The sequence below is a fragment of the Cyprinus carpio genome, chromosome B17 (assembly GCF_018340385.1).
Source record: "Cyprinus carpio isolate SPL01 chromosome B17, ASM1834038v1, whole genome shotgun sequence".
NCBI lineage: Eukaryota > Metazoa > Chordata > Actinopteri > Cypriniformes > Cyprinidae > Cyprinus > Cyprinus carpio.
In genome coordinates, this window is record NC_056613.1 from 14,749,866 (window position 1) to 14,762,644 (window position 12,779).

Consider the following 12,779-nt stretch of genomic DNA (forward strand, 5'->3'; position numbering starts at 1 on the left):
TTTCAATATGAACGTTAACCTACTAAAACAATGCTTGATTTCAGAGAGCATGTGTCACCGTTCACTTTCTACAATTGTGCAATCTAGGTGAATGGTTTGTAAAAATTTTTTTTGGCGAGCTCGTTGACAGTAAATGGCGAGGTGTTTTAGCGCCCCCTGTCGCTTAGCCGCATCGCTGCGTGTTCTGCTGCGGAGCCTCGTGATATGCGGAGCCTCGACTAGTCCTTTCCGCGGCTCTCCATTTCACTCAATATTTCACCCGTCGCCTTCCCTTTCAGTTTGACCTCTACCTTACAACAAGCAGAAGCGGGAAATGAAGCAATATTCACGTCTTGCTGTCTGATACAACTTAATCCCGAGACGAATTGTGTCCTCCCTGTGTGATTTTCTTGTCTTCTCGTCGTTCGGCGATAAACGGTGAGTGTTTGTGACGCTCGGCGGCGGGTTTGTTTCTCTGCCTGACAGAAGCGTTCAGGCCTTGGGCTTCTATTCAACTTTAGCTCGCGGATCTACTGGTAAACACAAGGCCGCGTTAGTGTTACTTGGTGTTTTTTGTGTTTTTACCTTAAAATTGCTTTCCGACCGGTTATATATGTCGATGGAAAATGTATTCATGCCCAATACCAATTAAGTAAATGAAGTTTGGGATTAATTAGGTCTGTCGAAGTGACGCTAACAGGACGCATTTTAGCTAATCCCAGCTAACTGAACCTCGCTTTCACAACAGATAATTTATGTTTATACGCATTTGCATCGGAAACATATGGTCAAATATGACTTTAACGTGAAATTAAACGGTTTTGGTCTGTGTCATGGCGTGTAAGCTAACACAAGCTGTCCGAACTCAAGAAAGAGGCCATAAGGACAAGATTCAACGTTAATGTATGAGGGTTTTTTTTTTTCGCCTAACTTTCCTTTTCTAACGTTTGATCACAGTTGTAGAGTTTGATAACGTCATATTGGTCATGGTTAGAGATTTTCAGGGTTAATTGGACTGTTTGTTCACCTGCTCGGCTCTCAGTATCATGTTAGATGGCCATACATGAAGTTAAACACGCGTCATGATATTATAGATCAAACACAATGCGTGTATCTTATTAACACTCAAAGGTGCCTTATGTGTTTACTGTGAAGGTGAGGTTTTATTATGATGCTCTATAGGCTGGTGTCATGATGACATCGGTGGCAATCAAGTTGTTTTTTGACTCCTTAGTCAGCCGCACTGGCAGAAATTCAAAGAACATCATTAGAATAATGTCTGTCCGTCAGATATCATGAATGCATGAGTCACGGATAAGCTGAATGTCCGCTTTGCAGGTACTTTGATTATTTCAACAGCAGACAGAATCTAAAAATACATTACTATTGAAACTAACTTCGACTGGAACTTAGATTAGTATTAGAAACTACCTAAATTTTGTTCGTACTCTCATTCAGTTTAGGTTGGAATTAGTTTATTGCTTTAGTTAACACCGCAAAATACCTGCCATATGTTATAATGTTCAGACAAATCTCATTGTTTATCATATGGAACACTTTATTAAGCCTGTAGGCAGACTATAAAGGAAAGTTTTGCATATGTTCTATGGCCCATATGGTATGATATAGTGAGAATATAGTGCCTACACAGAGGAGGAGGAAAAACGTCCATTGTATCCAGAGGCCCAAATATATGTTAATTTGTGCTGTTGTTGCTTTTTATCTGGCCAAAAGGTAAGATGAAATTCTGATAGCTTGTAATGTAAATCAGTGAGATTTTTATAACAGTATAATTAAGAACTATTCATGCATATTAATATTAGTTATTACTCTGTGTCTACCAGTAATACATTTTAGTATGATGATGTTTAAATGATTCGTTTTATTATTGAAGTTTTGTAGTTTTAACTGTGGGCAGCAAAACTTAAAATGGAATGGAATACAGTGATGATTGCGAAATGTACAAATAAAAGTTCCTCAAAAGTTAGATGTATTGCATTTGATACATTTTTAACATATGATACGGTCATATACATGATACAGTATGCTTTATAGGGTAAAGTAAATAAACAACATTAAGCTCTTAACAATATCAGTATGAAGATAAAATTGTCATTATTGGATTGGTGGGCTAATAGATTGAAAATAAACAGGTCCCATTCATTTGAAGGTAGTATAATTATAGTAAACTCTGAGTTTTCTTTCCAAGGAAAGAGTGTAACCCAGGGCTATGGCATCAGAACTTGTTTTCAGAAGTCTAGTATATTGCATCCATTGTGTGGTTCACAATGGTCCAGTGTGGCTGTTAAAAACAGGTTACAAAACCAGAAAGAGCAACTTGGGATATGTCAGCTCATGAATTAAAAAGTTATGCTGAATGCGTCTGCTATGGAATATAATTGTCTAATCTGATTCAGGTCTGATTAATCACAGTCAGGTGACATACATATTTAAACTTGTTTTAGAGTAGCGAAGTAACATGATGTTTCTGTGTGTGTGATGTGGGTTTTTTCCCCTCCTCTCCATCCAGTAAATCCAATAGTTGCTTTGAATGTCAAGTTCAACAGGACATTCTTCCTGAATCAAGTTAGTCACTTAATCTGTTGATAAGTGGATCTCTCTGTTAGTCTCTAAGAAGGTGATGGATCTATCTGAGCCATGCCAGTCTGTAGCCACAGACTTTTGCTATTTCACATAAATCTCCCATTCTAATAAATTTATCCTCATGCTTGGCTCAGCTTGTCTGTCTCAGGAAAGTAGTGCTGCTTTTTCTTTAATGGTTTGTTTTTCAGAACAATAAAAGCATAGTGATTTCTCAGCTTGTATTGCCTACTGTGTGTCTCTGAAAAGCTGGGCTGTTTGGCCCATACAGTGTGAGTCATTGATGAACTATTTATCATGCAAACTGTTGTTGGCCAAGCTTACTAATCAGCTAATCATAGTGATTTCTTTCAGTGCTTTGATTACAGGCAGCAGTTCATCATGTTTATAGTCTGTTTTACTCCTATTAGTATACCTTTCAAGTTGATACATTTTCAAGGAGTCATCTGCTCTACCCGTTTCATTATTACCCAAGAGTTTTCATTCTGTTATTTAAAGGTTGTGTTTTCAGATCAGTGCCAAACGATTCATTCCAATCAAATGGGGGAAGTAGGAAGTTAAGGCCCAGGGCAACATTGCAAAGGGTTTTGTGTGGTGTTTTTGTCTCCTGTTGTATCCCAGATATCTTTCCATGCTCCTGTTGTTCCTTTTTCTCATGAAGGTGAAGACTTGATGAGACAACAAGAGGACCAGTGACTGCCCCTGTTCATTTCTCTCCTGCTACTGGCGGGGTGTGACTGGGTGTTGGGTGGATAGGGCAGTGGGGCGTCATGGCAGACGTGGACCCGGACACATTGCTGGAGTGGCTGCAGATGGGACAGGGTGATGAGAGGGATATGCAGCTCATCGCCCTGGAGCAGCTCTGCATGCTGTTGCTCATGTCAGACAACGTTGACCGCTGCTTCGAAACGTAAGTCTGAATACTGATGAGGTGCCTGTTCTGTAGGGCTGATGATAACAGCAATAGAGCTATTCATAACTGTTGCATTTAACTTTAATATTGTGCAGAATGTAAGTTGTCTGAAATTGTAATGTAGCTTATTAACTTGTAAAGTGTGACAAGGGGCACTTAAAGCTAAAAAAATGCTTAGGGTTAGCAGTATCAGCCTCAAATTTTCTAATCAGTGACACATTTGAAACTTAACAATCACTTGAAATTAGACATTACTTCATATTATTAAATATTATTTTTGAAATTCAGTATAGAAGAATGAAGTCCTAAACAAGGAGGAGTGTCTGGTGAAACTTTGTTAGATATAATGAGAATGTTTATGCTCTGAAATAAAAATAAATTAAATAAGTGTAATTCTATAACAAGGAGTTGTGTAAATGTGCACTGTTGGGTAACTACACCTATGAGCGTGTAAGGTTATAAAAAGTAAAAGAAAAAAAAAGTGTCTAAACCTGCAGACTAAAGTTTATTGCACATTTCAGTAAAACATTAGTAAAGCTTGTTTGAACTAAGTTATTCATTTTTAATGAATGTACAAAAGTAACTCACTCTAAAATGTATTATTAAGGGGTTTGTACTAGATTGTGACTTTTTTTTTTACTTGTCTTAAATAGTCTAGAATTAAATTTGGTAGTCAATTATTGGATCAGCAGTGTTGTGCTAATTTCTCAAATGGACTAGCCATGGCAGGACAGCCACAATAGCTACTGAAGATGATAAAGACAAATAAGGAAGCACCGCGGTTGTGTGGGAGTATTTTGGTCTTAAATGTGATAACCCTGCTCGGTCACAAGGGGTTTGTAAAAAGCTATATCACAGGTAGTGGTTACCCAAAGGGGAAATTCAACAGTCCTCTTAAACCCAAGGACAACAAACTGCATGAGCATTTTTTTGTACAAAGTGATTTGTTTACATTTACACTTGTTTGCTATTAATTAAAGATAATACTTTTTACAGCATGTCACTTGAGTAAGAGATGCTGTTCACCTTGAGAGGTTGGATTAATGCTTAGTTTGTTTACCTAGGACGTGCATTGGATTTTATTACTTTCTGGCTTTAAATAATAATAGAAATTGATTTGACACATTTTTAGGTTTATTGCATCACATATCACTGTTGCATTATTTAACAAGGAAATCTTGGATCAGCATTGTCCCTCCATGTTGTGCAGACCTAATAACCCTTCATTTCACTCTGACACTGCTGTCTCGCCACCGCAGGTGTCCTCCACGGACGTTTCTCCCAGCTCTGTGTAAGATCTTCCTGGATGAGAGCGCACCAGATAATGTGCTGGAAGTGACAGCCAGGGCCATCACCTACTACCTGGACGTGTCCGCTGAATGCACCCGCAGGATTGTGGGAGTAGATGGAGCCATCAAAGCCCTGTGTAACCGGCTGGTGGTGGTGGAGCTCAACAACAGGACCAGCAGAGATCTGGCTGAACAGTGTGTAAAGGTAAATATTGCTGTATTTACTGCCATAACTTGTTTTTAAAGTCTGTTTGTTTAAAGGATTTTAAACAGTTGAAAAGATGCCCTATGAAGCTGTTTTTGAACAATTCCACCATGCATGATGGTCATATTATATACTGTCTTGTGTCATCAGGTTCTGGAGCTGATCTGCACACGGGAGTCTGGAGCTGTATTTGAAGCAGGTGGATTGAACTGTGTGCTGAGCTTCATTAGGGACAGCGGTCATCTTGTGCACAAGGACACATTGCACTCTGCCATGGCAGTAGTTTCTCGCCTCTGTAGCAAGATGGAGCCACAAGACTCTTCCCTAGAGACATGCGTGGAGTCCCTCTCTAGTCTGCTGAAACATGAAGACCACCAGGTAGGACATGAGTAACACTTAAAAGGATGGCTCATCTGAAAACTTGTGCTACGTTTTTGCATGCTGTAAGGCTTCTCTGGCTTTTTTGTGAGGAATGGAAATCATTTAAAAGTTTGGGGTCCTTAGAATTTTTTGTCTCTTATGCTCACCAACAGTATTATTATAATTTTTTTAGTCTTTTAAAATAGCTGTTTTCCATTTTTATGTAGTTTAAAATGTTTTTTCCAGTTATGGCTAAGCTGACTTGTCTCATGATTCTCCACAAGTCATTCTTTAAATAGAAAGCTCAAAAGAATAGCATTTATTTGAAATAGAAATGTTGTTTAACATTATAAGTCTAAGTCTTTGTCACTTTTTTAAAACATTTATTGCATCAAGGATTTAATGCATCATTGTTGAACGAAAGGGCTTAAGCAACTGTTGATTAATAGAAATAAAACCAGGTGTATACTTTCATGTGTAGATCAGTTTCTTTTCCATAGAAATAAAGGACTGACTTTCTTGGTAAAATTATGCACAGATATTATGTAAACAACTAAATGGCAGTTATTGTCCTGGTGTCATCCACAGGTGTCTGACGGAGCTCTGCGTTGCTTTGCTTCACTGGCGGACCGGTTTACAAGGCGTGGAGTTGATCCAGCCCCATTAGCTAAGCATGGACTAACAGAAGAGCTGCTGTCCCGTATGGCTGCAGCAGGAGGGACGGCATCTGGACCCTCCTCCACCTGCAAGCCTGGCAGGACCTCTAGTGGAGCCACTCCATCTGCTGCAGACTCTAAACTGAGCAACCAAGTGTCCACCATTGTTAGCCTTCTGTCCACACTGTGCAGAGGCTCACCACTTGTCACACATGTAAGATGTGTATTCACAGAAATATTCTTGCCATTTGCTAGATGTCACAAGTACTGTGTGTTTCCTCAGGTTGTTTTTTTTTTTTTTTTATTTTTTTTTTTTTTTTTATGACATATCACTACAAGAAATCCCAGTTTTCTCTGGTTACATTTTATGAAAGTTTGTGTTGCATCTCCCCATTCAGGATCTTCTGCGCTCAGAGCTGCCTGACTCTATGGAGAGTGCTCTGCAGGGGGATGAGCGCTGCGTGCTGGACACCATGCGGCTGGTGGACTTACTGCTGGTGCTGCTCTTTGAGGGACGCAAGGCTTTGCCCAAATCTACAGCTGGTTCTACCGGCCGTATCCCTGGTCTGCGGCGTCTCGACAGCTCCGGGGAACGCTCCCACCGACAGCTTATTGACTGTATACGCAGCAAAGACACCGATGCTCTCATTGATGCCATTGACACCGGTGGTTAGTGTTCAAGTAGTGCATGCAAGATCAATATTTTGGACATCGGGGGATTTTGAGGGCTGTTGTTGATTATCACATCCTGATTAACTTGTACTGTTACTTTTTATTTCCTTCAAAGCATTTGAAGTGAATTTCATGGATGATGTAGGACAGACTCTCTTGAACTGGGCATCTGCATTTGGAACACAAGAGATGGTAAGAAGTGTTAATATATCCTTATATATATATATATATATATATATATATATATATATATATAACAATATATATGTATATATATATATATTTAGTAATTATGTTTTACTCACCAGACTGATATACTATATGTGTGTGTATATATATGTATATGTGTGTGTATGTATGTTTGTATGTATAATATATAATACTAATTATTGATATTGAATGATAGAACTTTAGTAATTAGAATTAAAACTTTGTAACCATGTATGAATGCATAGTCATTTTAACTGAATTTAGGACTGGTGGTGATGCTGTTTTGGTCATTCAGTGTTTCTGTGAGAAAAAAAAATGGAAATAATAATACAAATTCTACTAATAAGAACCATATAAAACTCACTAAGAATGAATAAAAAAAAAATATTCATGAATATTAATCAGGTTGTGTGCGTTGGCTTGAACTGATTTGCTGAAATCAAACGGACGATAATGGGTGAGCACCAGCCAATGAGAGTGTCGTTTGCGCATTAGTTCCGCCTACTACAGGAGAACCCAGCAGTTCTTAAAAGCTGAAGAATTCCAAAGGAACTCCATTATTTTGACAGGAAAATACAACAAAGAAAATCGTTTACATGTAGCGCATCAGTTCTGCATGGAATGTAAGACACTCTTGCTCTCTCTCTGTCAAAGCGACGGCGAGTCGTGCACCTTCACACTAGAGTGTACGGTACATCAAATCCAGGTATGCTGCGAATTCATTGAGATGAATTGAAAAATAGCACAGATCGCTTGACAGAGAGTGAAACTCTGAAGTGCTCAGTGTATTCGGCGAGTGGAAATATATCTGCGCTAAACTTATACTTTGCCTAAAACTCACACACTGGCGAGTAAAATCTAAGAATTTATTAGCCAGTGGCTAATATTAGATACAATTTATTCACCCACAGTGAAGATTTAGTTACATATGTGAGTGATTTACGCAATGTAGGGGGTTTGTGCAACAGCATGAGCAAACAAACAGCAGACTTATGAATAAAGGTTACATACTGAATTTAGGACAGCATTATTTTTACATTGTGCAATATGGTTATGTGGGAGATTCTGGCTGAAGTGCCACCAGCAGCAGTGTTACAAATGCCATGCATAATGAAAACTAATACAACCTGATTTCTTGACCCCCCTTTGTCTGGTGATGGCTTGTGTAAGTTAGAAGAATGAGGTCAGTGCAACAGATGAATATTGTTTTCTAAGGATTGCAATCTCTCACACTGTTTTCTGGCCTGCTTAGTGGAGTTCCTCTGCGAGAGAGGTGCTGATGTCAATAGAGGCCAGAGGTCATCCTCTCTGCACTATGCTGCCTGTTTTGGCAGGCCACAAGTAGCAAAGGTAAAGTGTTTGTCATATAACTGACTCTTTTTTTTTTTAGTTATTATACATAGTTTTTAATGTATTGTATTTATTTTATGGCAAATGTTTCCCAATAGACTTTACTGCGCCATGGGGCCAACCCTGACCTGAGAGATGAAGATGGGAAAACTCCGTTAGACAAAGCTAGAGAGAGAGGACACAGCGAGGTTGTAGCAATTCTCCAGTCTCCTGGTAAGTCCATCAGCTTTCTTCTCTACTTCATGACAATATTGTTTCCCTTTTTTATTTTTGAAAGTAAAAGTTTCAGAAGAATGAAGCTAAAATGTGTTTTGGGGGATTTAAAAATACTTTATATGCAAATTTTTCATAAAATGTCAACAATGAAGGCTGTATGGCACTATCAGAACATTGCACTTGTTGTTTGAGCACCTCAAACCAGCCAGACACCGCAGCATTGGTTCAACCAATAGTATGAATTTGAGGCAGACTAGTTGTTTGGACAACCAATGGAAGATTAAGAAGTGTTTGGGGGAAAAAAAATTTTTTTGCCTCTACTTTGTTTTGAGACTGGTGGCTTAGAGATTACAATATTATGCTTTAATGCAATCACTCATCATTCATTTTTTTTAATGGTGAATTCAATGGAATTTGTGAGATTTTCAAAATAAAGTGTTTCTTGTGGTGTTTGATATAGGAGACTGGATGTGTCCTGTCAACAAGGGTGATGACAAGAAAAAGAAGGACGTTAATAAAGAAGAGGAAGAGGGCAGTGAGCCGAAAGGTGACCCTGAGATGGCCCCTATCTACCTGAAAAGGCTGCTCCCAGTATTTGCACAGACCTTTCAGCAAACCATGCTGCCTTCAATAAGGTGAGGGGCTCTAGAGGACCATCAGTGCCAAAGTACATTTTTAAAAAGAAAACCAGTGTAGTAACTTTCTTTTGTATTTTGTTGCCAACTGTCAGTAGGACATCTGTGCTTTCCTTTCAGTGATGGTTTGTTTGTATAATCTCTTTCACAGGAAAGCTAGTTTGGCTCTGATCAGAAAGATGGTGCACTACAGTTCTGAAGTTCTACTTAAGGAAGTGTGTGACTCTGATGCTGGACACAACTTGCCCACTGTACTTGTGGAAATCACTGCGACTGTGCTGGATCAGGAGGTTGGATATTTTAGTCTTTCCCGCCTGGTGATCTTTTCTGAAATTTAATGGGGTTGAAGTTAAGTCTTACTGACCTTTCTACTTGTTTTTCACAGGATGATGATGATGGTCACCTGCTGGCACTGCAGATCATTAGGGATCTAGTGGATAAGGGAGGTGACGTGTTCTTAGATCAGCTTGCCAGGCTGGGTGTCATTAATAAGGTGTCCACTCTGGCAGGACCCACATCAGATGATGAAAATGAGGAAGAGGCCAAACCTGAGAAGGTCAGACTCAGCTCGTTCCACATCTTCTTCTTTATTGTTGTTTTTGTGAATCCAAAATGTCTGTTGATGCCTAAACAACAATTTCTTGTCACTATTCAGAATTTGCTTTGAAATAAATCAATCTGTCTTGTTTTCCAGTATGATGAACCACAAGAGGATGCCAAAGAGATCCAGCAGGGGAAGCCTTACCACTGGAGAGACTGGTCCATCATCAGAGGCAGGGACTGTCTTTATATCTGGAGTGATGCAGCTGCTTTAGAGCTTTCCAATGGCAGCAATGGTTGGTTTCGCTTCATCCTGGATGGTAAACTGGCCACCATGTACTCCAGTGGAAGCCCAGAGGGTGGCTCCGACAGCTCAGGTAGGTCTCCTGCAAACAAACCAATCGATCAATAAAAGAACAGACCTATTTTAGCAACAATTAAATGAAACTGGATTGCTTATTGTTTATGATTGGCTAGTGTGAGTTATAGTCGCTGATATTTTCTTTCCCTCTTTTCTATAGAGAGCAGAAGTGAATTTTTGGAGAAGCTGCAGCGTGCCAGAAGTCAGGTGAAACCGGTGACAGCCAGTCAGCCCATCCTCTCCACACAGGGTCCCACCAAACTCACTGTGGGGAACTGGTCTCTAACTTGTCTGAAAGAGGGTGAGATTGCCATCCATAACTCAGATGGCCAGCAGGCCACCATCCTCAAAGAGGACCTACCAGGCTTTGTGTTTGAGTCAAACCGAGGCACTAAGCACTCTTTCACTGCAGAAACCTCTCTGGGTAAGTTTGGAAAAATAGTTTAAAAGCATCACTTTTGCCAGTATCTTTCCTCAGTCACTCAATTATTGGGTCCTTTGTTTGTCACAGGGTCTGAGTTTGTTACTGGCTGGACTGGTAAGCGAGGAAGAAAGCTCAAATCCAAATTGGAAAAAACAAAACAAAAGGTAGGATTACTTGTGTATTCCTTTTATCCTCTAGCATGTTGATAATAAATTTGTTGCCCCCGAAAACAACAATAAACCATAAAACCATAATAATCCCATTATAACATTAAAACAAAAAAAATTAAAAAAAATTAATAAAAATTATAAATATCTTAAAAAACTTCATAAACTTCTTAGTGACTTCTGATCATTTTGATATGTCCTCACTGAATAAAAGTTTTAAAAAACAATTTTACTGACCCCACAATGACATTACCCAACTTTATCTTTCCACCTCTGTGTCTGTAGGTAAAAACCATGGCCAGAGATCTGTATGACGATCACTTCAAGGCTGTGGAGAGTATGCCGAGAGGTGTAGTGGTCACTCTAAGAAACATCGCCACACAGCTAGAGTCTGCTTGGGAGCTACATACTAACAGACAGGTAGAATTAAGCTAAAAATTTTATCTGCCCATAGAATATACTTTTGTCACAATTTATTTTAGTTCCCATTTAATTGGGGTCAAAAAGACAATAACAGTGATTAAGAGTTTGCTTCTTGTTTCTTCAGTGCATTGAAGGTGAAAACACATGGCGAGACCTCATGAAAACAGCTCTGGAGAATTTAATAGTTGTACTCAAAGATGAGAACACCATTTCTCCATATGAAATGTGCAGCAGTGGCCTCGTGCAAGCACTTTTTACTGTGCTCAGCAATGTGAGTCATGCACATTTTTAACGTTCAGTTGTAAACATGATGTCTACTTATATTCCCAATACTCATTACCCTTTTACTTACTACGTTTTCCTCACAGAGTGTGGAGCTAGACATGAAACATGATTGTAAGCCTCTGATGGAAAGAATAAATGTGTTCAAGACTGCATTTACTGAAAATGAAGATGACGAAAGGTAAACTATATCTTGTTACTCAGAACGGTAATTGAGCCAGGTACAGCATACAAAAGTGATCTCTTCCCTGTATATCTGAGTCTCAACCACCAGCAGCTTGCTTGTCTGATTTGAACACAATGAGAGTATTTGTTTTCCTGTAGTCTGTTTGTCTAACATTTAAATTGTTTTTGTCCTCTAGCCGACCAGCAGTTGCCTTAATCCGCAAACTGATAGCAGTGTTGGAGTCAATAGAGCGGCTGCCTCTCCACTTATATGATACACCAGGCTCAACATATAATTTACAGGTCAGTCTCCATGTTTGAGTGTATATTTTTAGTTTGGTGTACATGAAACGGTCACATCTTTCATTATGAATGGTAATATATCATTAAAATCTTTTTCTGTTGTGTTAGATACTGACAAGGAGGCTACGCTTCCGCTTGGAGCGTGCTCCAGGTGAGACGGCCCTAATTGACCGAACTGGTAGAATGCTAAAGATGGAGCCGCTGGCCACTGTTGAGTCACTGGAGCAGTATCTGCTCAAGATGGTAGGAAAGCTTTTTTGTTTATTTCTTCTATTATTCTATATTTACTCAGCTGTATCCCCACAGGCATCTGAAAAAAGGTCATAAATTTGTCTCATCCCTTTCCCCAGGTGGCCAAGCAGTGGTATGACTTTGACAGGTCCTCATTCATCTTTGTTAGGAAGCTCAGAGAGGGTCAGAGCTTCATCTTCAGGCACCAGCATGACTTTGACGAGAATGGAATTGTGTACTGGATTGGCACCAATGCGAAGTGAGCTTCTTTGTCCCCTTTTGCTTGATAATTTATTAGAATTGTTCATTCTTACATTCTGAAACCCAACATGACCCATTTAAACAATGTTATTCATAAAGATTGATCTTCTGTTTGGCCACAGGACCGCATATGAATGGGTGAACCCTGCTGCTTATGGATTAGTGGTTGTGACTTCCTCCGAGGGCAGAAACTTGCCTTACGGCCGACTTGAAGACATCCTGAGCAGAGACAGCTCTGCCCTCAATTGTCACACCAACGATGACAAAAACGCTTGGTTTGCCATTGATCTTGGTCTATGGGTCATCCCCTCTGCATACACACTTCGCCACGCTCGTGGATACGGTCGATCCGCCCTCCGGAATTGGGTATTTCAAGTGTCCAAAGATGGTCAGAACTGGATGACGCTCTACACTCATGTGGATGACAGCTCTCTCAATGAACCGGGGTATGTGTATTATAACACTTTTTTTAGTGTATGCTGTTATGTGCTCTGCTTACCTTGACTTGACCATATGTCTTTTTTGTGCACCTACTA

The 12,779-nt window shown here is 39.6% G+C and overlaps 1 protein-coding gene across 7 annotated transcripts in view; it reads left to right on the plus strand.

Annotated features, from left to right (window-relative positions):
• Positions 1–166: 166 nt before the first annotated feature.
• Positions 167–12,779, plus strand: part of hectd1 (HECT domain containing 1) — a 28,883-nt gene continuing 16,270 nt past the window's right edge. For 6 of the 7 annotated variants that reach the window (XM_042742438.1, XM_042742442.1, XM_042742439.1 and 3 more), the window contains exons 1-22: positions 167–417; positions 3,242–3,490; positions 4,753–4,987; positions 5,138–5,365; positions 5,936–6,217; positions 6,402–6,672; positions 6,791–6,867; positions 8,137–8,235; positions 8,334–8,448; positions 8,912–9,086; positions 9,238–9,376; positions 9,472–9,642; positions 9,781–10,003; positions 10,148–10,411; positions 10,499–10,575; positions 10,864–10,998; positions 11,126–11,272; positions 11,370–11,464; positions 11,646–11,751; positions 11,860–11,994; positions 12,102–12,241; positions 12,366–12,689. In XM_042742438.1, the coding sequence (XP_042598372.1) occupies positions 3,351–3,490; positions 4,753–4,987; positions 5,138–5,365; positions 5,936–6,217; positions 6,402–6,672; positions 6,791–6,867; positions 8,137–8,235; positions 8,334–8,448; positions 8,912–9,086; positions 9,238–9,376; positions 9,472–9,642; positions 9,781–10,003; positions 10,148–10,411; positions 10,499–10,575; positions 10,864–10,998; positions 11,126–11,272; positions 11,370–11,464; positions 11,646–11,751; positions 11,860–11,994; positions 12,102–12,241; positions 12,366–12,689 (3,578 nt within the window). In that variant the 5' untranslated portion in view covers positions 167–417; positions 3,242–3,350. The remainder of the gene's footprint in view (positions 418–3,241; positions 3,491–4,752; positions 4,988–5,137; positions 5,366–5,935; positions 6,218–6,401; positions 6,673–6,790; positions 6,868–8,136; positions 8,236–8,333; positions 8,449–8,911; positions 9,087–9,237; positions 9,377–9,471; positions 9,643–9,780; positions 10,004–10,147; positions 10,412–10,498; positions 10,576–10,863; positions 10,999–11,125; positions 11,273–11,369; positions 11,465–11,645; positions 11,752–11,859; positions 11,995–12,101; positions 12,242–12,365; positions 12,690–12,779) is intronic. The other variant, XM_042742443.1, reaches the window with a different exon arrangement.